At 46.4% G+C, this 13,747-nt stretch overlaps 1 protein-coding gene across 2 annotated transcripts in view; it reads left to right on the top strand.

The window, feature by feature from the left end:
- The window catches only part of LOC105497921 (cytohesin 3), a 116,294-nt gene that overhangs the window by 83,267 nt on the left and 19,280 nt on the right, over positions 1-13,747 (top strand). For both annotated transcript variants that reach the window (XM_011769458.3, XM_011769467.3), the window contains exons 2-4: positions 4,124-4,206; positions 6,908-6,972; positions 7,513-7,579. In XM_011769458.3, coding sequence (XP_011767760.1) covers positions 4,124-4,206; positions 6,908-6,972; positions 7,513-7,579 — 215 coding nt within the window. The remainder of the gene's footprint in view (positions 1-4,123; positions 4,207-6,907; positions 6,973-7,512; positions 7,580-13,747) is intronic.

Here is a 13,747-nt window from a genome sequence, read left to right as displayed (position 1 = left end):
GTTTTCATTTGTCTGTTTCTTTTCTTGTCTTTTTTCTTTTTTCTGAGATGGAGTTTTGCTCTTGTTGCTCAGGCTGGAGTGCAGTGGCGCGATCTCGGCTCACTGCACCTTCTACCTCGTGGCTTCAAGTGATTCTCCTGCCTCAGCCTCCCGAGTAGCTGGGACTACAGGCGCCCACCACAACACCCAGCTAATTTTTGTATTTTTAGTAGAGGCGGGGTTTCACCATGTTGGCCAGGATGCTCTCAATCTCTTGACCTCATGATCTGCCCGCCTTGGCCTCCCAAAGTGCTGGGATTACAGGAGTGAGCCACCGTGCCCGGCCTATTTCCTTTTTTAATCTACACAATGGGCTTCTTTGATGTTCTTGTTACATATCTTCTGTTGCAGTGCACAGGAACTTTTCTGATACACCTAGGAGTAAAATGGCTAGGTCATAGCATATGTACTTCTTTGATATTAATAGACAAATTGTTTTCCAAAGTGGCTGTTAATGGCACTAGTCTCTCTCTCTCTCTCCTCTCCTCTCTCTCAGGATGAGAGGTCACAGTCTGGCGAGATTGAAATGCATATGTTGTTTTTAAGTTTTTTTTTGTTTTTTGTTTTCATTTTTTTTAAAGAGATGGGAGTCTCGTTCTGTCATCCAGGCTGGGATCCAGTGGCATGATCATGGTCGCTGCAGCCTGGAACCCCTGAGCTCAAGCGATCCTCTCACCTCAGCCTCCCAAGTTCCTGGGACTGTGGATGCGTGCCATCACACCTGGCTTTTTTCCTTAGGTTTTATATTTCATCAGTTGTACACGTATTAAAGAGTCAGCTGTAAAGTTTGTAATGGGGGTGAGCATTGCCTTGCCTTGTCACTTTTTTGTCCCCAAGGTGTAACCACTTTTATCCCTTTTTGCTTTTTTGGGTCTATTTTGGTATCTGTTTTGCGTGTCAGAGGCTTACCTCCAGTTTGAGAAGGAAGAAGTGAAAAGTGTATTAGAAGCTCTGAGTGCAGCAGGAGGCAGTGCTGACTGTTTCTCTCTAGGGTGATGTGGGTGTGCTGCTTGTTGGTGTCTGCCCCTCACATCAGTATCTTTAGAGCTGAAGCCTGTGGGATGCTTCAGAGAAGACACTTGTCCCAGCCTCTGTCCAGGGTGGTGGAAGAGGAGTAAATGGCCCGTGGCCTGCAGTCTGGGAGCCCAGTGGGGAAGAGGGCGTGGTGATGAGTATGTCTGCATTTACCTCTCACCCCTGTTTTTGGTAGGGTGCCCTTGCCCTCAAACATGTTCGAAGTGCCCTAGTCTCTCTGTTTTGTTCTCTAAAGATAAATAAGCATTCTACTGTGGTGTGGGAGAGAAGAGGCAGGCATCCAGTGGCATTTCAAAGAGTCTGTCAACCAGTTCTCCTTATTTTAGTTGACCCTCCTTCACAGCCCCCCTACAGAGTTATCCGGTGCAGCCAGAGCCTAAGCCTTTTGGGGATTCTCACACGTAAATTAGGTTACTTGGTCTATGCCACTGTGGGCTTAAGAGTTTCCTTTTCTATGTGGGTTAACTCAGCTATGGCTAGTCCAATTTGGCTTCAGGCTAATAAAAATGTGATGGTGGTTCTTTGTTTCCATTCTCTTTGTTGTAATGGGTTTTGAATTTTTAAAATCACTAATTATGATTACTACAGTTTTAGTGGAGGTCTCTTGTTGGGATTTTAATTTGTATTTCTTTGACTATTAAGAGAGTTGACATCCTTTCATATGCCCATTCATATTAATTTTTTGGTCTTGTGCCTATGCAAGTCATTTGCCCATTTTCCTTTTTTCTTTTTTTTTCTTTTGAGATGGAGTCTCGCTCTGTCACCTGGGCTGGAGTGCAGTGGTGCAATCTCGGCTCACTGCAATCTTTGTCTCCCTGTTTCAAGTGATTCTCCTGCGTCAGCCTCAGCCTCCCAAGTAATTGGGATTACAGGTGCCCACCACCACACCCAACTAATTTTTTGTATTTTTAGTAGAGATGGGATTTCACTCTGTTGGCCAGGCTGGTCTAGAATTCCTGACCTCAGGTGATCCACCTGCCTCAGCCTCCCAGAGTGCTGGGCTTACAGGCATGAGCCACTGTGCCTGGCCCCATTTGCCCATTTTCTAAGCACTGAGTTGTTTTGTCTTTTAAAAATTGACTTGTTGCTGGGCACAGTGGCTGACACCTGTAATCTCTGTGCTTTAGGAGGCCAAGGTAGGAGTTTTGCTTTAGGCCAGGCGTTCAAGGCCAGCCTGTACAACACAGCAAGACCCTGTCTCTAAATTAAAAAAAAAATAATTAGCCAGACATGGTGGCGCATGTCTGTAATCCTAGCTACTTGGGAGGCTGAGGTGGGAGGATTGCTTGAGCCCAGGAGTTCAAGGCTGCAGTGAGCCATGATCATGCAGCATTTCACTCCAGTCTGGGCAACAGAGTGAGATCCTGTCTCTCCAAAAAACAATAATATAATTTGTAGGAGTTATATATTTTGAATCCCAGTTCTTTGGCAGTTTCTGGCTCAGCCTCTTCTTCACTTTGTGGTGTGGAACTTTTGGTGAATGAAGTTTCTTCATTTTTATTTACTAATTTTTTTTTTGAGACACAGATTCTAACTCTGTTGCCCAGACTGGGGTGTAGTGGCACAATCATGATCATAGCTCACTGCAGCCTCAAATTCCTGGGCTGAAGTGATCCTCCCACCTGAGGCTCCCAAGTAACTGGGCTTACAGGCGTGCATCACCATGCCTGGCTATTTTTCATTTTTTTAGTTGAGATGGGGGTCTCACTGTATTGCCCAGGCTGGTCTCAAACTCCTCAAGTGATCTTCCCACCTTGGCCTTCCAAAGTGCTTGGATACAGGCATGAGCCACCTTGCCTGGCCTATTTCTTAATTTTGATATAATTAAATGTATTAATATTTTCCTTTGTGATTTATAATTTGTCCATCTTGTTTAAGAAGTCCTTCCCTGGCTGGGTGCAGTGAACCCAGGAGACAGAGGATGCAGTGAGCCAAGATTGTGCCACTGCACTCCAGCCTGGGCGACAGAGCCAGATTCTGTCTCAAAAAAAAAGTCCTTCGCTACCCTGAAATTATAAAAACATTCTCCTATATTGACTTCTAAAAATTGTATAGTGTTCCCCTTCACATTTAAGTCTTTAATTCACTTGTAATTGATTGAAAATATGTATGATTGATAACATACAATCTGCTTTTATTTCTTCCATGTAAATAACTGTCTTCACACATATTTATTGAAGAGTCCAGTCTGTCTTTGAGCCGAGTGTCAGCTCTGCTGTGAATCATGTTTTCATCGGCCTTGGTCTTTTCCTGGGTACTGTCTACATTTATTTATTTATTTATTTTAATTTTTGTAGAGAAAGGATCTCACCATCTTGCTCAGGCTGGTTTTGAACTCCTGGGCTCAAGCGATCCTCCTGCCTCAGTCTCCCAAAGTGCTGGGATTAGAGACGTGAGCCACTGTGCCTGGCCTTAGCCTTCTTTTATAGTCATCATTTTATTTTTGAGACTCATCCATATTGATAGACTTAGCTCATTCTTTTTAAATTTTTTTTTTTTTTTTTTTTTTTTTTTTTTAGAGACAGAATCTCCCTCTGTCGCTCAGGCTGTGCAGTGATGTGATCCGCCTCTGGGTTCAGGCAATTCTCCTGCCTCAGCCTCCTGAGTAGCTGGGATTACAGGCACCCGCCATCACGCCCAGCTGATTTTTGTATTTTTAGTAGAGATGGGGTTTCACCATGTTGGCTAGGCTGGTCTCAAACTCCTGACCTCAAGTGATCCACCTACCTCAACCTCCTAAAGTGCTGGGATTACAGGCATGAGCCACCGCGCCCGGCCTGAAAAAATATTTTTGTTGGATGGGATTCTGTTTTATGAATGTACCACAATTTATTCAAGTTCTTATTGATGAATATTTAGGCTGTTTTCTGGTTATAAAGAGCGCTCCTATGAGTGTCTTAGATAGAGTCTCAATGGGAGCATTTCTTTAGGATAAATACCTGCATATGGAATTTCCGGGTGGCAGCATTTACCCACCTCACCCTTGCTAGATGTTGCCAGTTTGTTCTCCAAAGTAGTTGTTTAATTGATAATTTTTTTCTTCTTTCAGTGCCCGAAGACCTCTCATTAGAAGAGAGAGAAGAGCTTCTAGATATTCGTCGAAGAAAAAAGGAACTTATTGATGACATTGAGGTAAAAAAGAAAACAAAAAAAAAAAAAAACCAAAAATCCAAAACTCTATTTTTGCTTTTGAGTAAAACAGTAAAAGAGTAGCCTCACAAAAATATAAAAGAAAAAAAAAAAAAGGTGTTCAGTGTGTGCATATAAGAACTACATAGAGAGACAGACTGAAAAAGTTATCAAGTTGGGAAAGCAAAGACTTCACACAGGTGGTGAGACCCTGGGTAGAAATCAAGACGTCGTGGAACTGAGGTCAGCAGTAGCCAGCTTGCAAACCCAGAGCCACAGACAGCCATCTAAAGCAGCAGCAAGCCACCAGTGCATTGCTCTGTCAGACTGTGCACTGAGACCCTCTTTCGTTAACCAACGTGTTTGTTTTTTGCTTTTCGTTTCTTTGAGACAGAGTCTCGCTCTGTTGCCCAGGCTGGAGTACAGTGGCATAGTCTGGGCTCACTGCAAGCTCCGCCTCCTGGGTTCACGCCATTCTCCTGCCTCAGTCTCCCGAGTAGCTGAGATTACAGGCGCCCACCACCACACCCAGCTAATTTTTTATATTTTTAGTAGAGACAGGGTTTCACCGTGTTAGCCAGGATGGTCTTGATCTCCTGACGTTGTGATCTGCCTGCCTCAGCCTCCCAAAGTGCTGGGATTACAGGCCTGAGCCACCATGCCCAGCCACCAATATGTTAATATTCTAGCACCTAGAACATTGCCTGTTCCATTTTTGGCTCTCGGATACCCTTTGAATGAATGCATAGGCATGTTTTGGGTTCCAGCTGTGTACCAAGTGCCTACTAGGTGTTAGGGTAGAATGACACATTAGGCCGGGCACAGTTGGTCACACCTGTAATCCAGCACTTTGGGAGGCCAAGGCGGGAGGATCTATTGAGCCCAGAAGTTCAAGACCAGCCTGGGCAACATGGTCAAACCCCATATCTACAAAAAATACAAAACTTAGCTGGGCATGGTGGCATGTACCTGTAGTCCCAGCTACTCGGGAGGCTGAGGTGGGAGGATCACCTGAGCCCAAGAAGTTGAGGCTACAGTGAACTGTGATTGTGCCACTATACTGCAGACTGGGTGACAGAGCAAGACCCTGTCTCAAAAAAAAAAAAAAAAAAAAAAAAGACATTAAACCAAGACAAATAAAAACACAGGCATACAAACATGGGCTCTCCCACACTTGTGTACTTTACTCAGAGGACAGGGTAGAGGCAGGTGCCACAGGAGAAGCACATGAATGAAGCCGCAGTCTCAGCGTGGGAGAGCCTGTGAGTGTTACAGAAGTGATTCAGAGGGCCGGCCCTGGCTGCTTCCGTTTGGGGCTTCCTTGGGAAAGTCAAGCAGACCTGGAGGTCTTCTTTGAAAAGCTTCCTAGTCATTGTCATTGCCAAAGTAAATGTGGCCTCACAGGCCACGGCAGGGACAGGCCTTGTCCCAGACAATAGCTCCTTTCTAGGAGCTTGCGTTTTAATTCTGAGTGTCTTGGCGTACAGAATAATAGGGTCCCAGATAAAAATGTCTTTGTATTTGAAAGGTAATTCATGGAAATTTTTCTTCTAAGGTTACCCTTCATTCTTGGGAAAATGAGAGAACCCAGAATCGGTCTCTGGTTGAAGAATAAGGATGTATATTATTTGGACGTTAGTAATCATCCTGCTGATAAATGTGGAATTGTAGTCTAGCTCTAACTACTTCATTTTATCAGTGAGCACACTGAGGCCCAGGGAAGTTGGAGGCTTCCAGAGGTCTCTCTCATTACTAGGGGCCACATCAAGGGAAAAGGGGGTGTGTCCCCTTGGATGCCTTTGGCTTCTCTGAGCGCCCTGAGTCAGTTCTGTTCACCCCCGGGCTCTGTCCATGGTGCTTCATCTCATTCAAGGTGATAGAAGTGATCCTGAGACCACCGACCTAAACACACCTGAGCTTCAGCCTGAGACCACCGATCTAAACACACTTGAGCCTCAGCTTCTCCCCAGGAACAAAGGCAGTCTTGAAGGAGGAGGCAGGTGACTGTGTGTGTGGCAGGGCTGAATAGTGCAGTTAAGTGAACTAAGGACTCAAGGCTTTCCTTTTGCTGGTTTTATCTTTTTTTTTTTTTTTTAAGAGACAAAGTCTTGCTCTGTCGCCCAGACTGGAGTACAATGGTGTGATCATGGCTTACTGTAGCTTCAAACTCCTGGGTTCATGCAATCCTCCCTCCTCAGTCTCTCTAGTAGCTAGGACTACAGGTGTGTACCACCACACTCAGCTACTTTTTCTGTTCTTCTTTTTTGTAGCAATGGGGCCTTGCCACATTGCCCAGGCTGTTCTTAAACTCCTGGTCTCGAGTGATCCCTGTGCTTCAGCTTCCCCAAATGCTGGGATTACAGGCATGAGCCACCACTCCTGACTTGGTTTTATCTTTTCACAGCTGTGATATTCCCCCGCAATGTCCCTGCCTGATTTTATATACAGATACCCTAGGATCTGCATAGTGACCCCTCTGAATCTGGTATCTGATGAAAAGTGAGCAAATAATTTTGTTTTCTCCTAAGTTGTGGTGGCTTTGACTGTGAAACTCTAGCTGTATTGATAATAGTATTGGTTTTTCCATCCCTGCGATGCTTAGATGAGACCTCAGGGAAGCTTGTCACAAGAGAACTAAAATTTCCGTCTCAGGGGAGGAAGGTTAAGACCCACTCCTCACCTCAAAATTCTTCTGTTTTGACAGAGGCTGAAATATGAAATTGCAGAAGTGATGACAGAGATCGACAATCTAACTTCCGTAGAGGAGAGGTAACAATTTGTGGCCACACCTTCAAGCTGTTTACTCGTTTCTTTCTACCTCCATCTTCTAGTCAAACTTGCAGAAAGTGGGGTGAGAGTGGTTGGGATGGGGGGAGCCTGTGGAGTTGTTAATTCCTCTCCTCTCCCCCTGCTCCTCGTGGAGGGGTCCTGGGGTATTTCCCTGGATTGTTACTTCTCATCGCCTCCTCTGTAAGTCATCATCTACCTTTATAGGTTCAGGCATAAGCACAGGTACTTCAGGGTTGACCCGCACAGAAGTTACCTGCCTGCGTCATAAGGAGCTGTGCTTTATTAAAATCACTGGTTTGCATCATTAGCTTTTTCTGAAGTGTCTCAAGTTATCAAATGTGAAGAGCAATGGCGGCCACACCACCCCTCCGCCACCGTGGAGGCTGGAGGCCCCTCCGTGCAGGCCTGTGCTTCCCTTCCTTGAGTCTGTTGTTGCGGGGGAAAGTGCACTGGAGGGCCGTGACTCGGCTGCACCATGAAAACAGCGTGAGTGATTTTCAAATTATTCCACACCAACAGCAAAACGACTCAGAGGAACAAACAGATAGCCATGGGAAGAAAGAAATTCAACATGGATCCCAAAAAGGTAAGAGAATGCTCTCCCTTTTCTGGCCTGCAGGAGATGGACTCATCCATTGATTTGAACTGCCATGTCCCTTTTGGACAGAGGTCAGAGGTGGTCCGTCCTGTCACCTCATAAAAGACGGGGAGTTGAAGGCACATTTCGATCAAAAAGGGGCTGTTCACGAGTGGGGTGAAGCAGAAGTGCCTTGTAGGGCTGGTACCCTGGGCAGAAAGGCCTTTCTTGCCGAGTGAGCTTCTGGGTGAGGAGGCAGCCTCACAGGCCCGGCTCGGACAACGCGGGGCAGGCCGGGCTTGGCTCCAGGCAGTGCCTTTGCTGTGGAGGCTCATATTCCCGTCTTCCCACTTGAGCTGGGCCCTACAGCCAGGAACCACGTGATTAGGAAGGAGCAGGGGTGGGAGTGGAACCCGGGTGTCCAGAGGTTGTGGACTTTATAATCTGGGTGGGTTAAGTGGTTCACGTAAGAGGACGTTATTTCTCCATTCGCCTTAAAAAGCAGGTGTCTGTGAAAAAAACAAGGGATCCTCCACGTTTAAACCAGCATCTTCCTCTTTCCTCAAGTTGGATTTTCTAGGGAAACACCCGAAAACAGTGAAACCTGAAACATGTAGCTGCTTGTTTCTGAGACTGAGCTAAAGGATTTGGCAGAATCTGTGAAGATTTTTGGTGGACGTTTTGGTTTTGAGAAAGAAGGGTAGACCTGAGTCTTCAGGGTTTGGGAGAGGAACAGCATGTCCGAATTTCACCACATTGGTCAGGCTGGTCTCAAACTCCTGACCTCAGGTGATCCGCCCACCTCGGCCTCCAAAAGTGCTGGGATTACAGGCATGAGCCATTGCGCCCGGCCATGTCTGGATTTTCTTAAGGCCGCGGACATCTGCAGCCGGAGGAGGGTTTTGTTTAGCGCATACGCTCTAGCCACTGTGAAAACTGCCCTGTTGCTTTCTCATTCTCTGCTCGTGGGGCATCAGTCATCTCCACGATGGAATGAAAATTGTCAATTTTGTGAATTTGGAAATGATTTGATATTTTGGGTAACAGCTTTTCTTTAAGGAGTTGGGACTGTGGAGTTAGACTTTTTTTTTTTTTTTTTTTGTTGAGACGGATTCTCGATCGATTGCCCAGGCTGGAGTGCAGTGGCCGGATCTCAGCTCACTGCAAGCTCCGCCTCCCGGGTCTACGCCATTCTCCTGCCTCAGCCTCCTGAGTAGCTGGGACTACAGGCGCCCGCCACCTCACCCGGCTAGATTTTTGTATTTTTTTGGTAGAGACGGGGTTTCACCGTGTTAGCCAGGCTGGTCTCGATCTCCTGATCTCGTGATCCGCCCGTCTCGGCCTCCCAAAGTGCTGGGATTACAGGCTTGAGCCACCGTGCCCGGCCGGAGTTAGATTTATCAGCAGATTTAATAAACATTGGAAGCATCTCAGGATTCTTTATGAAAGTGGATGTTCTGAGGCCGGGCGCGGTGGCTCAAGCCTGTAATCCCAGCACTTTGGGAGGCCGAGACGGGTGGATCACGAGGTCAGGAGATCGAGACCATCCTGGCTAACACGGTGAAACCCCATCTCTACTAAAAAATACAAAAAACTAGCCGGGCGAGGTGACGGGCGCCTGTAGTCCCAGCTACTCAGGAGGCTGAGGCAGGAGAATGGCGTGAACCTGGGAGGCAGAGCTTGCAGTGAGCTGAGATCCGGCCACTGCACTCCAGCCTGGGCGACAGAGCGAGACTCCGTCTCAAAAAAAAAAAAAAAAAAAGAAAGTGAATGTTCTCAAAACGACCTTATGTTTTAAGGGGACCCAGGTGGTGCAGCACAGAGCAGCACTCCAGTAAGTTCATGGGCAAATGCTTACTTATCTCATGAAAGACATACAGATAGATACTTACTTTGTAAAGGGATGCTACTGAGGCCTGGCGTGCTGGCTCACACATATAATCCCGGCACTTTAGGAGGCCCAGCTGGGCGGATCATCTGCGGTCAGGAGTTTGAGACCAGCGCAGCCAACATGGTGAAACCCTGTCTCTACTAAAAATACAAAATAAACCGGGCATGGTGGCGGGTGCCTGTAGTCCCAGCTACTCAGGAGGCTGAGGCGTGAGAATCACTTGAACCTGGGAGGTGAGATTGTGTCACTGCACTGCAGCCTGGGCGACAAGAGTGAGAGACTCTCTCTCAAATAAGTAAAGTGATGCCACCACTGTGTATCAGCGTTCAGCTTCATGAGCGTAAACTTGTCTTCATGCCTGTGAAGCCCTCTCCGATAGGCTCTTGCCTGTCTTCCTGTTTTATATATACCGTGTGTCAGATTTTTTTTTTTTTTTTTTAAGATGGAGTCTTGCTGTGTCGTCCAGGCTGGAGTGCAGTGGCACGATCTTGGCTCACAGCAAGCTCCGCCTCCCGGGTTCACACCATTCTCCTGCCTCAGCCTCCCGAGTAGCTGGGACTACAGGCGCCCGCCACCTCGCCCAGCTAATTTTTTGTATTTTTAGTAGAGACGGGGTTTCACCGTGTTAGCCAGGATGGTCTCGATCTCCTGACCTCATGATCCACCCTTCTCGGCCTCCCAAAGTGCTGGGATTACAGGCGTGAGCCGCTGCGCCCAGCCATGTCAGATTTCTAGTAAGGGCCAACATTGAGAAGTCACTGTTTGTCAAGAACCATGATGAGGAAGCACTTTAATTCATACACTTAAGTTCCTATAGTAACCTTATGAGGTAGGGAGGGTCCGTCTTAATTCCTCTTTCACAGTTGGGGAAAATGAGGCACAGAACAGCTAAGGAACTCACCGCTGGCCTGAGGAGGGAACCTGACTCCAAGGCAGCCTGTCACTGCTGCTGTCTGCTGCACTGGGTGGAAGCCCCTGGGGTTGGTTTCTAGGTGGCCCTAAGTGGTCATCCCTGTAGCACTGGCTCACCACGGCCAGGGAAGTTGGCATTTAACCCATTTATTATGCCTGAGGTTGCCGGTTTTTGAATTTCTGGTCAGACCTTGGTGATGACCTTGAGCAGTAGGATGTAAACAGCCCCCACATGCTTTGTGTTCCAATAATGGAACACTAGGCATAACCTACTTTGCCTGGGCTGTGGCAAATTGCTCACCAGCTTCATTTTTTGTTCCTCTTCACCTACAAGATTTTAAGAATCTTGATTACTGGTTGTACTTATCTATAATTATGCTGCTTGATAAAAGCAGATGGCACGTTTAGTCTGCATGTAGCCTTTTGCTGGGAGAAATTATCAAAGTTCCTTGGTTTTATAGACTTGGATATAGCACTTGTCTTAAGTCTACTTGAGCCTTCCTAACGCAATACCATAGAGGGGGTGCTTAAACAGTGGAAATGTATTTCCTTACAGTTCTGGAGGCTGGAAGTCCAAGATGAGGGTGCCAGCATGATTGGCGTCTGGTGAGGGCTCTCTTCTTGGCCTGCTGGTAACCACCTTCTTGCTGTATCCTCACATGCTGGGTAGTAAGGAGAACTTGCTGACTCTAGGGTGCTGTTCTTATAAGGGGACAAATACCATCAGACCAGGACCCCCACCAGGACCTCATGTAACGCTGATTACCTCCAAAAGACCCCATCTCCAGATACCATCACATTGGGGGTTTGAGCTTCAACATACGAATTTCATTCACAGTTGCGATGGATGATGTCACATGCTTCAGACACAACTCAGAATTACATCTACCTCCCCACGCCCCTATTAAACCTGTAACGTTGTGAAGCATGGAAGACATTGTCAGAGTAAATACATTCCTTCCGGCTAGGATGGCGTTTTCTACGTCTCAGAGTGATGACACTTTAAACAGGGAGCTTTGGTTTGTTCAGGTGCATTATTTCTAGAAGTAGCACTTGAGTTCATAAATGAGTAAGAGGCAAGGTTTGATTAGATCACGGAAGCTGAAAACACTCTGCAGCCTCTCTCTTTTATTCCTGATTTCCTAGAAATGCCTTAAATAAAATATATAAATCATATGACAAGCAGGGGTTCACTCAGTGGACTAGAAATTGAGGAATCCCTGGAAGAAGATAAATGGGATCCACTGAAGAAGGAAACAGTGCCCACAGAACATACAAGAAAGGACCGCCGGGGGCGGCAAGAGCAGCTTCAGAGTTCCCTGAGCGCAGAGGAGGTACATTCGGGGAACAGGACTGTGGGAGGGACATCGAGACTGGTCACCCTTTCCTGACCTTGTGCCTAGCAGTGATTGTGTCTCCAGGTGGGAAAAGCAAGAGGGAACACTTAGTCCATGAAAACAAGCAGCGTCCTTGGTGGGTAGCAGCACCAAGAAGGAGAAATAGCCACTCTCAAGAGACCAGCCGTTGGCTGCCTGACCTCCTCTGCCAGATCACTGGAGGCAGCTGCAGCAAAAACCAGACGCAGGTAGCGTTCTGTTAGGCCAGCAGTGACCCTTCAATACAAAGACGAGCACCCACCAAGCACCACCAAGCGTTTGAGGAAACCAGCACCGTGAAAGAGACACAAAACCCTACAAACAGAAGAACTAAGACTGGAGGAAACAGATGTAATAGAAACAGTAGAGGTGGGGAGGGCGGCTCATGCCTGTAATCCCGACGTCTTGGAAGGCCTAGGCATGAGGATCGCTTGAGCTCAGGAGTTCAAAACCAGCCTAAGATAGCGAGACCCTCATCTCTACAAACTTTTTTTTTTTTAATCAGCCAGGCATAGTGGTATGTACCTGTAATCCCAGCTACTTGAGAGGCTAAGGTGGGAGGATCACTTGAGTGCAGGAGTTTGAGGCTACAGTGAACTGTGATTGCACCACTGCTTTCTAGCCTGGGTGACAGTAAGACTTTGTCTTTTAAATCCTTTATCAAGCCAGGTATGGTGGCATGTGCCTGTAGTCCAACTACTGGGAGGCTAAGGCAGAAGGATCGCTTGAGCCCAGGAGTTTGAGGCTTCAGTGAGCTGCGATTACACCACTGCACTCTAGCCGGGGCAACAGAACGAGACCCTGTCTCTTAAAAAAGAAGCAGGAGGCTGGGTGTGGTGGCTCACGCCTGTAATCCCAGTACTTTGGGAGGCCGAGGTGGGTGGATTGCCTGAGGTCAGAAGTTTGAGACCAGCTTGGCTAACATGGTGAAACCCCATCTCTACTAAAAATAGAAAAAAAATTAGCTGGGTATGGTGGCAGGGACCTGTAATCTCAGCTACTCGGGAGCCTGAGGCAGGAGAATCACTTGAACCTGGGAGGTGGAGGTTGCAATGAGCCTAGATTGTGCTAAGGCACTCCTCCCTGGGTGATGAGGGCAAAACTGTGTCTCAAAAATAAATAAATAAAACAGAAGCAGCAGCAAAAAAAAAAAAAAAAAAAAAAAAAAAAAAAGGCAACTTTTTATCATAGAATATTTATCTATATTATAAATATCATATAAAAGATACGATAGGATGTTTCTTATCCATGATACAAAAATGGGGGATTGTGAAAAAGAACCTTGGAAATGAAAACTGGGAGTGTCTGTCACATCGTCACTTGAGCATATGGAGAAGACGTGGCTGAAGAGTGGACGTGTGTTAGAAGAGAGTTTAAGAATTCTTTATTCAGTTTTGCAGAGAACTACAAGAAAACATGCGAGGTGGGTCCAGCAGCCCAGATTTCATCTAAAAGAAGTCTCAGAAGGAGAGAATGGAAAATGGAGGAGAGGAATATTTCAAAGAAATCTTGGAATATTTTAGAACTAAGAAAAATCCTTAGATTCAAAGGCCCCACCAAATGCCAAGCAGGATGAAAATTGAAAAGACTTACACACTTAGATGTGTCAAGTGGAATGTTGCAAAACTCGTGGATAGAGAAATTCATTTAATTTTCCAGGAAGGAAAGATCAGATTACCTAAGAAGAAATGAGGAACACAGCAAGCTTATCAGGGACACTGGATCAAAGACAGGAGGGAAGGCAGTACCTTCCAAGGCCTGAGGAAACATGATTTAAAACCCCGAATTCTGTCTGTCCTGTCACTCACGAGAGAAGGTGAGGAAAGACATGTTCAGACACACACGGGCTTCTCTGATCTCTAGGAATTGTGTAATTGGAGTATGACACCTCAAAACAAGAAATGATTACAGAGGATCAAAAAGGAAAGAAACAAGCAAAACTTTTTACATCAAAGTGAGAAATTTAGTCCAAATTTATGTCAGTATATAAGTAGCAAG

This window comes from Macaca nemestrina, chromosome 4 (assembly GCF_043159975.1).
Source record: "Macaca nemestrina isolate mMacNem1 chromosome 4, mMacNem.hap1, whole genome shotgun sequence".
NCBI classification, from domain to species: domain Eukaryota; kingdom Metazoa; phylum Chordata; class Mammalia; order Primates; family Cercopithecidae; genus Macaca; species Macaca nemestrina.
This window is presented reverse-complemented; position numbering and strand designations above follow the sequence as displayed.